The sequence below is a fragment of the Cebus imitator genome, unplaced genomic scaffold (genome assembly GCF_001604975.1).
Source record: "Cebus imitator isolate Cc_AM_T3 unplaced genomic scaffold, Cebus_imitator-1.0 Scaffold533, whole genome shotgun sequence".
NCBI classification, from domain to species: domain Eukaryota; kingdom Metazoa; phylum Chordata; class Mammalia; order Primates; family Cebidae; genus Cebus; species Cebus imitator.
This window is the reverse complement of record NW_016107848.1, coordinates 564,729-580,826: the sequence shown is the minus strand read 5'-3', so window position 1 is coordinate 580,826 and position 16,098 is coordinate 564,729. Positions and strand designations below refer to the sequence as shown.

The following is a 16,098-nucleotide window of genomic DNA, read 5'->3' as shown; positions in this document are numbered from 1 at the left end:
CTTTTTCATTCCCTGGTTTGTTCACTTACCTTTGCTGGTTATCAAAGACTAATATCCAGATAAGCTGTTCTAATTAATGTAAAAGTAAAATTATGTTTTATGTAAACTTAAATTTTAATCAACAAAAACACAAGGAAAAAATTATCTTCTTTTCTGAAAATATTAATTTTAAAAGATCTAAGTTGAATCAAGGAGGTAGAGGGAATTCTGAAGGTTATATTTACAGAAATTTTAGCATTTGGTATTCGTGAACTTCACATACAGGACAGGATAGAAAAGGAACAGTGACAAGCAACTGGTGTAGTGGGTGAGAACCAGGGATTAGGGGGAGTCAGAAGGCTTGAGATTTAGTATTGATGTGGCAGGGCATTTCTAACCTTGGACAAGTCCTTAAACCTTGTTCCCCTGGAGCCTTATTTTGGAAAGGAAAATGAAGAGGTTGAACTATGTGAGCTTAGAAGTCCCTTGAAACCTTAAAATTTAAAAGTTATAGTAGCCTCTAATGAAAAAAAAAACTTTCATTTTCTAATACTTATGATTTATGGTTAATAATGTTTATTCTGCTCATGGACTATGCATACCCATTTAAGTTAATTCTACCTCTGCTAATTAAATTAAATATCAAGAAGCGTGGTTTCAGAAATTGGCATTAGAAGTTACTTTCAAGATCTGAGGATGATTTGAGTATCTTTTTTGTTGTTGTTTTCCACGTGTTATATGTGAAACATGCAACACAGTTTTATTCTGACCGTTTTTCTTGTTCATACCATTCCTTCAGAGGTTACATACTATTCATCCAGAGACGGTTTAATTTGCTCCATGTAGGTAATTAATAATAGCAATAAAATAAAATTCTCCTAATCCAAAGTATGAATATTAGAGTGTTAATCCTTTTAAGCATCTGTCTTTCCCCGCAAAAAGAAACTTCACCCCTCAAAAATCTGTTTCCTTGAGGGTCTGGAGAAATGAAGAAACACAATAAAACATAAAACATACCTTTCAAGATATTCCCCTGAGGGTCTCTGTAAACTTAAAAAAAAAGTGAGAAGGTAAATTTGCCTGTGTTGATTGTTCTGTTCACAGTAATGGTTTAGTGGTTCAACTGAAATTTGTTGTCATCATAGGGACTGTTAGTACATCAGCCTGTTTGCTGAGTCTAGCAAAGTAGAACATTTTGCTTACCTTCTTTCTTTTGTTTTCAAAGCTAATTGCTGTGCGTTTAACAAAAGACCCTGTTAATAACAAAGGAAGACCCCCATTTGAATAAACAAACTCTTATTCTGAAGTCACAAGCAGTATTAATTCCTTATGGCTGCTACTTACATGATTATTTGCGTGTAGTTTAGGAAAAGGATAATGATCCAAATCTTAGGTGTTTCCCCTTTATGTAGCCATTTGAGAGGAACCAGATGGCCCCCATCCTTTTTCTTTTTTTCTTTGAAGCAATCTGATTTGAGTTGGGCCAGGAACAAGGTTCTCCTTCCAGAGACCATAGAACTCCACCCTAAGAACATATGCAGTGAAAACGTCACCTTCCCTTTTTCTTTAGTTGTTTAAACTGTTTTAACTTTACCCCTTTACTGATAGCATTTTGGAGGTTACTCTCACTTTTTTACTTCGCCTTTTGTTTGATTTTGAAATTCTGGGCATTTTCTAGACAATAGAATTTCAATTGGTACTGCATATAAATAAAGGATTCAAATGATTTATGCAAGTGAACATTTCTGTAAGGATATGCATATGATCAGTTCTTTTTTGGAGTCTATATTGTTACAAAAATAAGAATTGTTTCCCACCTCCACGTAAAAACAGACAACTCTAACAGACTAAATTTCCAAACTGAGTGACACTTGGTATTTTAAATTTCATTACTGTTGGGAGAAAAAAACCAATTTTCTATTTCTTAATGAAAAATGCTTTGAAAAACTTTTGAAGCATTCTTAAAGCTTTGAACTTAGGAAAATTCTATGTAAATGAAAGGCACGTATTTATGCGTTGCTTAAAATTAAAGTTTTAAAACTTAAAAAAGGAGAATTTACAGCTGAATTATCTAACACTGATTCTGTCACAGGACAGAAACTAAGGAATCACTGGCCCAAACTCAAAAAAGATTGTCACCTATTATGTTAAATTTATTTAAAGCCTAATGTAAAATTATTTTGTATTAGGAACATTGAATTATTCTAATGCTAAGAATATACAACATGACCCCCCAAAAACTTAAATACACTAGAGTCTGTTCAAAATTTGCTTGGTCAGGAAAATCTTGGTCAAATAAGATTAGGAAATGATTTTCTTAGGAATTGCTATCATGGAAATCTTTGGTGAATAAATTATTTCTATTTTAATGATTTAATTACTTCCTGCACCCATACCATCGCCTTTAAAATTTCACTTTATCAGGGAGTTTGTTATTTCAATGACGCTTTGCGACCAAGAAGGTTTATTAATTGAAAAAAAACCAACATGAACAGAGAAGCTCTTGCTCAAGTAATCTGGCTTAAGTTACAGCATGTCTCCTCAGAAACTTCAGAAAATGTCGATAATGGTACTGTACAACCTAAACAGATAAATAATATATTTTACATTTTTAACAACTAAAATTAATTCAATACTAATTAATATCCAGCCAATTTCTTTTCGATTAAATTGTTGCTAAATATATTTATTGATTATTTTGTATGTACTTAAGCATATTTTTCTGTTTGGGAGAAATGATTTCTATTGCATATATCTTAAATAGATGAAAATGAGTAGCTGTACACAGGTTTATTCCCTTTTAATACTGCCTTTACAAAAGAGAAGTCCAAAAATTTGTTCATTTTAAATTGTACAGCATATGGTCAAAGATAGCCCACTTCACATTTTTGGGGGTGGTAAAACAAACAAACAAACAAAATATTAGCAACATTAACAACAAAAACTAATTTAGAACACATTTTTCTGAGGAGACGTGGTCCTGCAGTTGTCTGTGGGACAATAAGCCAATCAGTGAGTGATATTTAGATTCCCCCGGCTTTGGGAAAGTATATTGTCTTCCTGAAAACCTCTCCAGCCTAAGCTGAGAGCCCCATAGATAACCTGAAGTTAATAATTAACAGAATTTATATGTGCTACCCCTAAATATACATCTCCCCTCTTCTATATCTGTCATTGATTCAAAACTAGCATTTTCCCCAGCCTGGGCAACATAGTACCATCTTGTCTCTACAATTTTTGTTTTTTTAATTAGCCAGGCGTGGTGGCGTGAACCTGTAGTCCCAGCTACTCAGAAGGCTGAGATGGGAGCATCACTTGAGCCCTGGAGGTTGAGGCTGCAGTGAACCATGATCGTACCAGTGAACTCCAGCCTGGGCAATAGAGGGAAACCCTGTCTCAAAAAACAAACAAACAAAAATTAAACAAAACCCTTGCATTTTCATTGACTAGAGTAGAATCAGTAAGTGATTAATCAGTAATGTTATTGTTACACAAAGCCAAGTTTCTTGAACTGTTTTCTGATTGTTTTCATTGTATTTTTTAAGCTTCAAAAAAATTGCCTCATCACACTAAATTTGATTAGACAACCCATTTTGAGAACTTTTAAAAAATCTTACCATATTGCTTCCCACTAGACTGAACACATTTACTTCTTTGAAATATTTAAAGTGTGTTATCTGATTTAAAACAAAGCAAGTATACTTTTTTCCCTTCATGGGAATATTTTGGTCCATTTTAAGAGCATTTATGACTGGGCACCGTGGCTTACACTTTTAATCCCAGCACTTTAGGAGGCCGAGGCAGGCAGATTGCTCGAGGTCAGGAGTTCAAGACCAGCCTATCCAACATGGCCAAATCCCATCTCTACTAAAAATACAAAAATTAACTGGGTGTGGTGGTGCGCTCTTGTAATCCCAGCTACTTGAGAGGCTGAGGGAGGAGAATTGCCTGGGAAGTTGCAGTGAGCCAAGATGGTGCCATCGCACTCCAGCCTAGGTGATGGAGTGAGACTCTGTCTCAAAAAAAAGAATACGTTTTTTCTAATTTATTTACTGATTGATTTCTGACTTCTTTATGACATATATCCTGAGCAGAATCTACATGTCTATCAATCTATTGATCTACCTATGTATATGCAGGGAATTTTTTCAGTTCTTTAAATCATAAAAGCACCTTTAATTGAAATCCTGAAATATTCATAGAATTAAAACACATGGTCTGGAAATTTGAGCTAGTATTTTTGGAGCCTCATAGATCTATAGAAAAATGAGCAAAAACTACCTTTCTAGAACTCCTGAATCACTATTACTTAGCATATGCATAAGCTCAAGAGTCTAAAAGGAAAATTAAAGATGCTTAATAACCAATTATTTAGCTGTAACATTATCAGAAATGTTTAAAATAGTTTATCAAAAAGTTTAAATTTATGATAATTTTTGGTAATTTGTTTCCAGTCATCATCTGGAAAGTAGCAAACAAGGTTTAGTGGATTACTGTGAAGAAGTCATCTTTTGAATGTAAGATGCTGTTAATTTACAGTGTGGCTATCTAAAGGTTAAAAACTAGATTTTCTAGTGTGTTTTCCCCCCTAAAACGATAAGTTTAGTTTCTAAAAAATAAAAATAAGCAATATATCTTTTCAATAAATCTGCTAGCACTGTGGGGCAGCTGTTAACCAAGCAGAGCTGGATAGGGTTACTCGAACAATCTCTCAAGGGCAGAGCTGATGATTCGGAGATCTGGGAAGAATTTGTTTCAGCTTGTATTCAGTGCATTCCTCACTTTCTTCAGATGTAGTAAAGTATTTTAAATGCCATTACTCTGAGTTTAAAATAAAACTAGAAACGCTTATCAACTCTTCCTAAACAATGCCAGTTTAAGCAAAACAAAATTAATAAAAGGTTAAAACTGAGGACCTTGATGCTTCCAAACACAAGCTAGGGCGAATGTTTGTAAGATGGGCCTTTCTCCTCTAAACTGCATGTCTTCTATGTTTTGCAAACTGCATGCTTAAAGTTATTGATTATTTTATTCAGTGCAGATTATTTGGTATGATGCATAGAAAAAAATGCATTTTTATTTTCTTTCTAAAATATATCTCTCTATTGAATATTAACATTTGCTTTTATTTCAGCTCAATTTGTACTCTAATAATGGCTAATTGTTATGTTCTAAGCACTTGTTTCTCTTGTATGCTTTAATTAATAGAGAAGCATATTGCAATAGCTTTTTCTAAAAAAGAGTCTAGGAATTTTGCTTTTCGGAATAAGATTTTCTTTTGCTTTTTTTTTTTTTCTTTAAGTTGCCTCTTGGGAAAGTAAGGTTAATGCCATGTACAGTACTAGTTTGCATGTGTTCATTTAAATACTAAAAACTGTAGAACTGCTCGATCCATATCTGACTGCTAGGTTTCAATTGACAGCTGAGGATTTGTGACTGGACCATGAATCAAAACGGCAGGCATTTATACCCCAGTACCAGTGAGGATACATTGGGAATTACTTGGCAAAGGTAACATTTTAATTATTTCCAACCCTACACTTACACCTAAAAATTACATGAGCTATAGTGTTTGTTTTTAACTAGCTTTACAGAAAATATATGTTAAAAATTTAGTTGTTTTGGCTATGCCATTCTTCTTTCTTTGTCCTTCTCTTTTATTTCTTATGTAAATGGGAAGTCAAATTAAGTTGGGACTATAGTATATGCTTACTAATCATTGGAATTTTTAAATGCTATAAAATGTTTTCTATAATTTATAATATTTTTGGTGGGGGAGGGGGTGGAACTTGACATTTAGATTTTAGAACCTGAAAAGTGAAATCACAACTTTAGGGAAGATTTTTGAGCTAACTGAAGATAAAGCATTGGTTTTCACATTGTAGATTCTTCTTATTTCAACTCTTTCCTCTACTGCTAATTCTAAGCCATTTCACTATTCATTTGTTCCCATGTTGTAGCAGGGGAAAAAAACTAGAAAGAAATTTTAGTTAGTTAATATAACTATTATTGACAGCACCCATAAATTTTGGATGGGAAGATTGTTGGAATCAGTAGCTAAAGAAGGAATTTGTTAAAGTTTTAATTTCTGTTTGTATACTGATGTAATTCATAGAAGATTGACTTTATTTGGTTGGCTGAGAAAACTATTCTAAAACTTCATTTTCAAAACCAGTTTTCATATTGTCTCATGCATTTCCTTTAGAAAATAAGTAGTTCAAAGTCAGCTGCTTCTTGTATGTTATTTATTTTAAGAACAAGTTGTATCAAATTGACAAATAATTAGATTCGTGGTATAATCATAAGTAATCAGAAATAAAAATTATCAGAAGAGAATGAGGTAATCCTGTAAGGAGTTCACCAAATAGAGTGGGCATAATTTTCCAACCCAGCTCTGATTGTAATCCTCCTTTGTGGAAAGTGTCTGTAGAAAGGTAGATACTCAGACAGAGTTGTCTGCCCATCTTCATGTTGGTTCACACAGAAACTGCTGAAGAGTAGATTTTAAAGAATCAAAATAATTAAATGTCCACTTTAATTCAGATAAAAATTAAGGGAATTATTCAGATTATGTTTTTAAAAACAATGACTTTTTATTAATTCACTACCAAATGGAATACAATGTGACCTTTCTTGTTTTAGATTGAGGCCGGGTGCAGTGGCTTACGCCTGTAATCCTAGCACTTTGGGAGGCTGAGGTGGGTGAATCACCTGAGGTCGGGAGTTCAAGACCAGCCTGGCCATCATGGTGAAACCGCCCCCCATCTTTATTAAAAAAAAAAAAAAAAATGATTGATATAACTTCCACTTTAAAAAGGGATATATTTTTACATATAGTGATTTTTTTCAAGAAGATTATATTCATCCTTTTGAAAAAAATATAGTATATGCTTATAAAAAGAAGATAAACTCAATGGAAGCATCTTATCCAAATAGGCTTAATGATTAATAGTCTTAATTAAATTAAATGAAAGTGTCTCATTAAAATATTCTGAATTAATAAACATTTTAAAGTTAATTTAATTGAATTTGATAACCAAATATTTGCATATTTTATTTAATAACTCATATATCATGCTCTATCAGTTACCAAAATGGCTCATGTTTGCTTACAAGCTTACCATATTTACAAGAATTGCAAACCAGATGACATGTACTCAAATTTGTAAATGCGCCTATAGCTATGTGAACTTCCAAACCTGGGGAATCTTGATTGACTTACTAAATCTAAAAATAGCATAGCACCTCTAAAACATATTTGCAAATTGTTAGAGATTTAAAATATAGCTTTGCCTAGTTACTAGTAATTTTTTAAATAAAAAATTGATAGCCCATGAAGAAAGAAGGTTAGTGGACAATAAATCTCAGAACACATGTATTGGAGAAAATGAATCTGATGATTAAACTCAGTTCTTAGGGCTGTATTGTTGATGTTACAGATCCCCTTACTGGTGAAAAATTGGTGTGTTTATCAGTTTCAGGTCATAGTAAGTCAGAAAAAAATTTAGAATTTATTTAGGTAAAATTTTTTTCTCTCAAAAATAGTAGCATTTCTTTTGTTTAGTAGGTAATGACATGTAGAATGGTCTTAATGTTTCCAAAAGCTCTTTAAAAGGTATCTTGTTTTTTTTGTTTGTTTGTTTTTTGTCTTTTATTTTTTAGACTGTCTCACTTCCTCACCCAGGATGGAGTGCAGTGGCATGACCTTGGCTCACTGCAACCTCCGCTTCCCAGGTTCAAGTGATTCTTATGCTCAGCCACCGCAGTAGCTGAGATTACAGGCATGCGCCACCATGCCCAGCTAACTTTTGTATTTTTAGTAGACACTGGATTTCACCCTGTTGGCCAGGCTGGTCTGAAACTCCTGACTTCAAGTGATCTGCATGCCTTGGCCTCCCAAAGTACTGAGATTACAGACATGAGCCACTGCGCCCAGCCAGTATCTCGGTTTGTTTCTTCTCTTTCTATCATGGTTCAGAAAGCACGTAATTGATAATGGCAGGCATCACATTTCTACATTCAATAGGTATTATTGATCTTTATGGTAGACTGTCTAAATGCTGTGGTGATTGAAATGCTCCCAGTTCTTAAAATCTAGGTGTGATGCAGTTCAGAATAAATAAATTCAAATGGCACAGTTTGCTTTGCTTTGTTATAGTTTTCAAAAATGGACACAAATAGAGTTTATATTTGACAATACTATAGGCCTTATCTGTGGCATGACAGTTTTATTCATCATTTAGTTTGTGACCTGTGGCTGTTTTTAAAACATATTTTTTTTAAGAATATTGAAAAAAGAAGTCCTAAATGTCTGTAATTCTAGTACTTTTAAGGCAGATAATAGACGTCTAAAATCTTCAGGGCATGGCTATAACTTTAGAGTCATCTAAATAAGTTGAAAATATTGAAGAAACGTAGGTCTATTCATCCAAAGAATTAAATGATTTGCCTTTGTCGCCATGGAATAAAGAAAATATCACAGGTTATTTTTGTTGTGGTAGTTGCTTTTTAACAAAAGGCTATCCCTGGAGACTGTAGTAGAAAAGGACAAAGCAAAATGGGTGTTTTTGGTTTTGCTTTATTTTATTTTGATTGATTGTTGTTTGTTGCCATTACTTTCTTTGTACAAACACTTTTCCATGGTTTCCCTGTTTTCTGCTTTATACTAATTGCCCTGTTGAGGTGTTTCCATGTCAAATGTAGCTCTTTTTGGAACTGAAAATGGCAGTGCCAAGGGAGCTGTGCAAGTATAATCAAAGCTGGAGGGTTTCCTCTATCCTTCCACAACCCCAAGGCATAAGCATTCCCTTAGGAACCAAAGCTGACTCTTTGGGAAAGTTTTCACAGCCTTATTAGGTTGCAACCCTGAAGGTGTTTTGTTGTTTTAACCTTAGAATTTTGTGAACTCTGTGTGTGTGTGTGTGTGTGTGTGTGTGCACGTGCACGTGTGTGACTGAGAGAGAGTGAGAGAGAGAGAGAGAGAGAATGAGTAAAGGAGTTATTTGCACCTTGACAAAGTCAATTTTTCTCCCTAAGTGAAAGGTCAGGAACTGCAGTTAACCCAGAGTAAAATACTGGTGAAGGGCTCACTTCTGCTATAGTCAGGATGGGCTCAGATCTTAGGAAGATCATAGGTGATGAATTGCTCAAGCTAGATACTGTTGTGTTTGTGCTTTGTCCTCATGTGGACAAATTACCTTGTTGCATATGTGAGTTATGTGGGCATAAACATATATAGCAGTTACTCCCTGACTGGCTTCCTTTCTTAAAGTGATAGTCAGAATATAGCTAGTACTATCAGATGTGAAAGATCAATATAATTGAATGAAAGAAAGCCAAAGGACAATCCAAGAATAATATAAACATAAGCTATTTTAAAACATTAGAGGGAGTGCTTTATGCAAAAGAGAAACTGAATTTACTGTTCCATTCTCTCTTCTCCCCCTTCACCCCTTTTAAGAAAATGCAAAGCCACAAGTGAGTGGTTGTATGTGTCTGATGGCTTATATAAACATAGAAGAAGCCTTCAGATGGCTAAAATAAACATGTGCATGTTACCGAAGGATATGTTTACACAAACCATTTGCTCAGCCTCTGAAATAATGAATAAATGAAGATTTTACTAAAATAATTGGAAGGATTTTTGTGTTTCTGCAGATGCCATAATTGAATGGCACCAAAGAGACTTTTATCAGCTATTTTCCATGTTACATGTGTTAGCAGTTCCTTTCTATGGGTTGAATACTTCATTCTGTAGTTACTTTACACATGTTTTTGTAAGAAATTGTCGTTTATTACTGCAATTCTAGAGAGTTGCTTGATTTCTCAAGAGAAATTTAGCAGCCAGTAAAGATTATTTGGATCTAGTTGGTCAGGAGAGGGAGGGCAAAAGAAAAAAAAAGTGAAGGGTAGTAACTCTCGTTTCATCCGTGTAACTTAATTTGCATAACACTCGCCTCAACCATTTTTCTCACTGCCTCCATAACATTTTCTTTGTAAAATGTATACTCTCAAACGAATGAATATTTAAACAAAAATAATTTTCAATAATGGATTGCAAACCATGTTTGTATTACATACATGTGTTTGTGTGTGTATGCATATATATGTGTGTGTGTACGTGTGTATCTCCACATATATATGGCATATGTATAAAGGCAGTATGTATCCTGTCCGTAGGTAATATTAAGAGTTAACTTTTATTTCAACATTACACTTAGACCATCCCTGCGAATTCACTAAGTTAGCATTTCCTGCTCTCAGTTTGTTATCTTGACACATAACTACAGTACAACAGCTGGGTTGTTCCTGGAGTTCCTGGGGGGAGCTTTATTCTCCGAGTGCTGAATTTCCTTTTCAGCTGTCAGCTCTACAGTGTGTTCAAATCCTCAACTTTTTATACACCATTCTGGGCCCCTAGTACCATTCTGGGACTATGATAGAAATGCTGATACGGTAGATGAATGGAAGAATCTTTGGTTCAAGGTGGAGAATTGCAAAAACCAAAATTACACATGACCATTGTTTGGTAAATAGGCTGCTAACTAGTTTTCACTTTGTATTTTCTTTTTAAAGGAATTACTCTATTTTCATCAAAATTATTTGTACCTGTTATGAAATCAAAAATAAAAACATTACTATTCTTAAGAATGATATTAATATGGTTTTCACAGACACACAACATCTGTGATCTGGCTGTTGAATAATATGTTGGGATTTGTTATAGTTTTGCCTAACTTTCTCCATTTATAAAGAAAGAGTTGTACAACGCGACATTTCCTTTTTATCTAGGCAAACTCTTCAGAACACTTCCTAAGAAATTAATTGTATTCCAGCCAGACTTGCATGCTGCCATCCCACAGGAAATGGGTCAGCAATCCATTAAGATGCCATTAGATAATCTAATTTGGAACTTAATCTCTAAATTAACCATGCTCCATACTTGAAGCATACTTGAGAGAAAGAAAAAAAGTTTACGTTTGAATCGATAGGGGAGCCGAAGCGTGAAGAAGGCTGTTTGTTTTTTCTGTAGCTGTGGTCACGTCTCAAGCCGTCTGGTAACCAGGAGAAACCAGACATGATGTAATTCCAGATTGAACTTGAACTTCAGGGACTTAGGATGGGGGAACAATGGACCATAGGAATCAATAATGTCCATTTTCCACATGATTATGTTTGGAGCTTTAAGTGAACCTTTATGGGAGAAGCAGCAGGATCTGCAGTGTGACCAAAATGAGATGATCCTGAGAAAAGATGTTAGAGGAAAGAAAACAACTTTTTCCGTGATATTTTCTGAGCAGGACTGCAGATTCCAGCAGGATTAGAAAAGTTCCCGCTCTGCAGTAAACCGGTGGCCTGTTCAGAGCACTCTTTGTTCGCTTAGGTAGGACAAACTTAATCTTACGTTTCCTGTCAGATGATTTTTGGCAGCGCTTCTGGGGAGGGAGGAGCGTGATTCTGAAAATTCCCAAATGTAAACCTTGCCGATTAACCCTTTGCAGTGAAAGGAAGTATATTAAACACTTACTTCAGTTGAATATGTTTTCTGTAAAGTGCCATAGTTACGTATGTATTTCGTCCATAAGAGATCATTTCCCTCGACAGCCAGTGCACTATTTATTAGCTTACCTTTTTGATTCTCATTTTTGCTAGCACTGTTAGTAGGGATATGATGATTTTTTTAGTCATATTTTCTTAAATACAAAGCCTATGAATGAATAAATATAATAATAAACATAATACATTATAAAAGAAATGGCAAAGTCTTATTTAAGGTCAAGGCATTGAAGAACATGAATTTTGACTATTCAGAAATTGCAGAAAATTACAATTCTTCAGTCTTGTTCACTTTGTTTCACACACAAGAAGATCTTTTGCCCATGTAAGATTGTTTGCCCATGTGAACAGAGTAGCAAGCATAATATTAAAATGTGTTCAGTTCTTTAATCATTTGTAATTTTATGCTTCAGCATTCTGATACAAATAAGTTTCATCCTTTAGAGGTAAAATTGTGCAAATAATGCTGATTTTTGCTTTTAAATGAAAATCATTTGTAAAATAATCTCTTTTTGCTTTGTATAAAACTTACATTTCTATTTAATTTAGTATGCCTTGGGTGATTTTCTCTAGTGAAAGGCACTATTTTGAAGCACCATTTTTGTAGAGAATTTTGTCTGCTGTTAAAGCATCACATATGCAAATAAGAGGAGCAGTAGCACTTGTAACAATAGCATTGAAAAGTAGTCAGGGTAGAGAGGGATACAGACAGAAAGAGGCTGGAAATCAACATGTGGGCTTCTCCACTGTGCTGTGGTCTGTGGGAGGAGATAAAATAATTACTTTGAGTCCGATAATTCTATATTTTTAAATTGACTAAAACCTCCCATAGCTATATAAGTTCTTATATATGTATGCATGTGTGTACTGTAATTTATGTATAATTAGTCATCTTCATAATAATTTTTCATGTTTCATCTTTAGTTCTAAACTTTGAAAAAGATCAAACACAATTTTTTAAAAAGTCCTTAATTTGGCCTATTGAGGAAGAGCTTTTTTCTTATTTAATGTTTAAACTGAACATTTTAAGTAAGTTTTTATTACTTTTGAGTGTAGATTGCCATATTGAAGTCTTCAAGGATTATGTAAGAGTTCTTTACCATAAGAGTACAGTAATTGTAAGGAGCACGTTTGATAGTGGCAGTGCTCCCATATGGAGTGGCTTTTTTTTGTCTTATGCTCTTTATTAGATAAAATATTTCACTGGTATATGCTATTATTTTACTTAGAAAATGCTAGTTCTCATGCATGGTAAAGTTAACATTCAATCCACTGTGCCCTAATAACAAAACACATCTGAAACAATTGAATATAAATTAATGAGGTTTGATGGTCTACCATTTTGATATGCTATTTTCAAAACTGTTGGTCCAGAAGGGGTAGCAATAAAGAAGGCCATTTACTTACTTAGTTAAGAAACAAATACATTTCTCTTTCATTACTATGAAGTCCTATTGCTTGCAGTTAGAATAATTCCATGAGCTACCTGCAGTTTATGATATTTGGTGTTTCCTAGAGAGGCCACAAGAGTACTTTGCAGTTCAGGTAAGAGCTAGCCAGGGAGCTTTCTGATACAGATTATTACAAATAGTAATAATCATTAGGAATCATCTTGCATGCAAATAGGATCATTCAGATGGCAATAATGATCCCTAAAAATGGGAAAAGTAAATATAAGAAACCCAAGACCGGTGTAAAGCACTTTGTATATTTCACTTCCAGCCTGGCCTCATCTGAAGTGAAATTCAACCAGCAAATTATTGACATACAGCCACATCTGCACACACATAAAACAAAGGTAAATACTGCATTCAGCTGAAAAGCAGCTGGAATTGGAGAAATAAAGCACAGTTGTTTGTATTGAATTTGAGGCTCAAGAGTTATACTTCCATGGGAATTTTATTGAGCCTAAGTGATATGAACCTTGATTCACAGAGTCTCTTGTATAATTCAATGGTAATATAACTTCTAGTTCAGTGAAAAGAGTAAACTATGTTTCACAAGAAGGGGAGATGAGAAAAGTATAGTGGGTAGAAATACAGGTGCTAGAATGACATTGCTGGATTCAAATCCTGCCTTCTGCAATTTAATAGCAATATGAGTTGGGCAAGACACTTCTTAGCTTCAGTTTCCTCATCTGTAAAATCAGGATAATAATGATCCTTTCTCATAGGTTTGTTATGAAGATTAAAAGTTAGGTCAAGCATGTAGAATAATACCTGGCAAATAATACACATTACATAAATGCTAGCAAATCAAGTACTATTTTCTTTGTTCTAATACATAAATAGATTCAACTTGAGTATTTATTCCTTCTACCGATCTGAGTGAGCATTTTTTCTCAAGACATAATCTGCAGCTTTGTGTTATGTTGAAGTAAGCAACCAGTCCAAATGCACCCATGTACAATCCAGGACAGCATAGTTTTTCAGACAGGTTTTTAGCTATTGATAAGGAAAATTGTTTATTGTGCACTTTACAAAAAATGCTAATAATTGTGTGATATTTTGCCAATAAAGTTAGAGTTAAAGTTTAGCAAAGGAAATAAAAAACTTTCCGTCTTGGGGATATCTGAAACTGTTGCAAAGGAATTAAAGGCAAATCCTTCTTTTAAATTAAAATACTTATTTTATTTATTCCCCATGCTTTCTGGGCCATTACTCATTTTTATTGCTATCTATAAATAATGTAGCTACTGGTACAGTTGAGGTATGCATGAATATGTACAACTCTTTGTGCTTTATTTTTAAAATCTTTTTTAAACTTCTTGAAAGTGTACTTACTATCTTTGAAAGAACTATGTTATTTTCTCATGATTAAACCAGTATGTAAATTCTAAATGGACAATATTATTATTTCCCTGAAAAATATTAGCATACTGGATACTTAGGCATTTCTAAACTGTTTAACAAATGTGTTATCCATTATCAAATACACACACACACTAGTAATAAAAGATCTTTGCCATTCTTAAAATAGCTCTTATTGTTTTAATCACCTACAACTAATAGGTGAAGCAAAGTCTTTGACTTTGTTTGGTTTCTGGCTCAAAATAATGGCTTCATACATGTTTATATGGCACCCTGTGGTTCATAGGTGTTAGTAAGCTAAAAGGTAAGGGCCCAATTCTTTTTGGCCTAGAAGACACACTCACATAATGCTTAATTTTACATGGGGAGAAATGCCAGATATAGGTGACAGAGGGATGGAGGCAGCAAACCACATTGTCATGTATGTACCCTATGCAACAGTCCTGCATGGTCTGCACATTTACCCCAGAACCTAAAGTACAATAAAAATATACATACATATATATATATATATATATATATATATATATATAACAACAACAAAAAACATAGCCATAAAATGTTGGTATGGCTGCCCAGAGCTATTTCTCCCTTTCTTTAGTTGAAAGGTATAGTGCCTATTTACTCTTTATAGATGCAAAGATGAACTGTTTTACCCAGTTTATCCTGGATAAGACTTATATGAATAGTGCATCTTTCTAAAAGGAAGAAGTGGATATCTTCCGCTCCCTTAATCCTCATGCCGTCACTCTAGTAGAACTCCACCTAGATTTGTTTCAGAGGAGATGAATACGTAGAATTTCAGATGGCTTGGCCACCTAGACCAGCTGCATATTCTGTGCACTGGCCTCTTCTGCAACATTAGCTAGGTTATAATCCAGCTTGTGCGGGGCATGGAAAGTTCATTGTCTCCTGAAGCCAATTAATTTTGCCTTCAGACCACTCTGTTCAAAAGTACTTTCTTATATTAGGCCATCTGACTTCCTGTGGAAGCAATATAATATAGTAAAATGGCCAGGGAAATCAGACAGGTCTGATTCATAACTGAGGGCTAAGTGGGAGACTTTGGGCAAGGAACTTAACTTGCCTCAGTTTCCTCATATGTGAAACAGAGATATTGATGGCCATCCCATGAGTTCATTGAGAAAATTAAGTGATGTAGCATTTGTAAAACATAAAGGTGGTTTTAGTAGGTCCTTATAGTAAGTCCTCAGCATGGCTGTCACATCTGGGAGTTTTGCCTTTGTGCTATTCCTTTAACCTGAATCATGCTTAAGAGGTCTATATTTCTTTCCACCTCAACTGCTATATCTTCCCTGTCTGCCTTTAGTGGTTCTTCAGTGACATAATTTGGTGAGTTTCTTCAACAAATAAATGCCATAAAGTTAGGTTTTCTTGCAGAGTGCTTCCTAGGAGAAATACAATACTTAAGAGGTATTCTTACCAATACAAAATGAAGCAGGACCATCACCACAGAATAATTTAAGGTCAGAATAATTTGTTTACTTCTTTTCTTTTTGGGGGAGCCACGTCATACCTTTGGTCAAAATAGCATGAAAATAGTATCCATGATATCGAACATTTTATTTTTGTAATTTTGATTTAGCTCTCATATATTTATTTTATAATGAATGATCTGATTATATACATAGTAATAGTCATTAGGATGAGTTGTGCTTTGTGTTAAGGTACTATCAAATTCTTTTGTATTTTTTTTGTAAATGGTTATGTCTATATTTTCTTTTTTTTTTTT

At 34.1% G+C, this 16,098-nt stretch overlaps 1 protein-coding gene across 13 annotated transcripts in view; it reads left to right on the top strand.

The window, feature by feature from the left end:
• Window positions 1–16,098, top strand: part of NFIB (nuclear factor I B) — a 441,470-nt gene that overhangs the window by 419,683 nt on the left and 5,689 nt on the right. For 9 of the 13 annotated variants that reach the window (XM_037733504.1, XM_037733508.1, XM_037733505.1 and 6 more), the window contains one exon: window positions 5,402–5,490. The exons of the other annotated variants lie outside the window; for them this stretch is intronic. In XM_037733504.1, coding sequence (XP_037589432.1) covers window positions 5,402–5,490 — 89 coding nt within the window. The remainder of the gene's footprint in view (window positions 1–5,401; window positions 5,491–16,098) is intronic. 13 annotated transcript variants of the gene reach the window in all.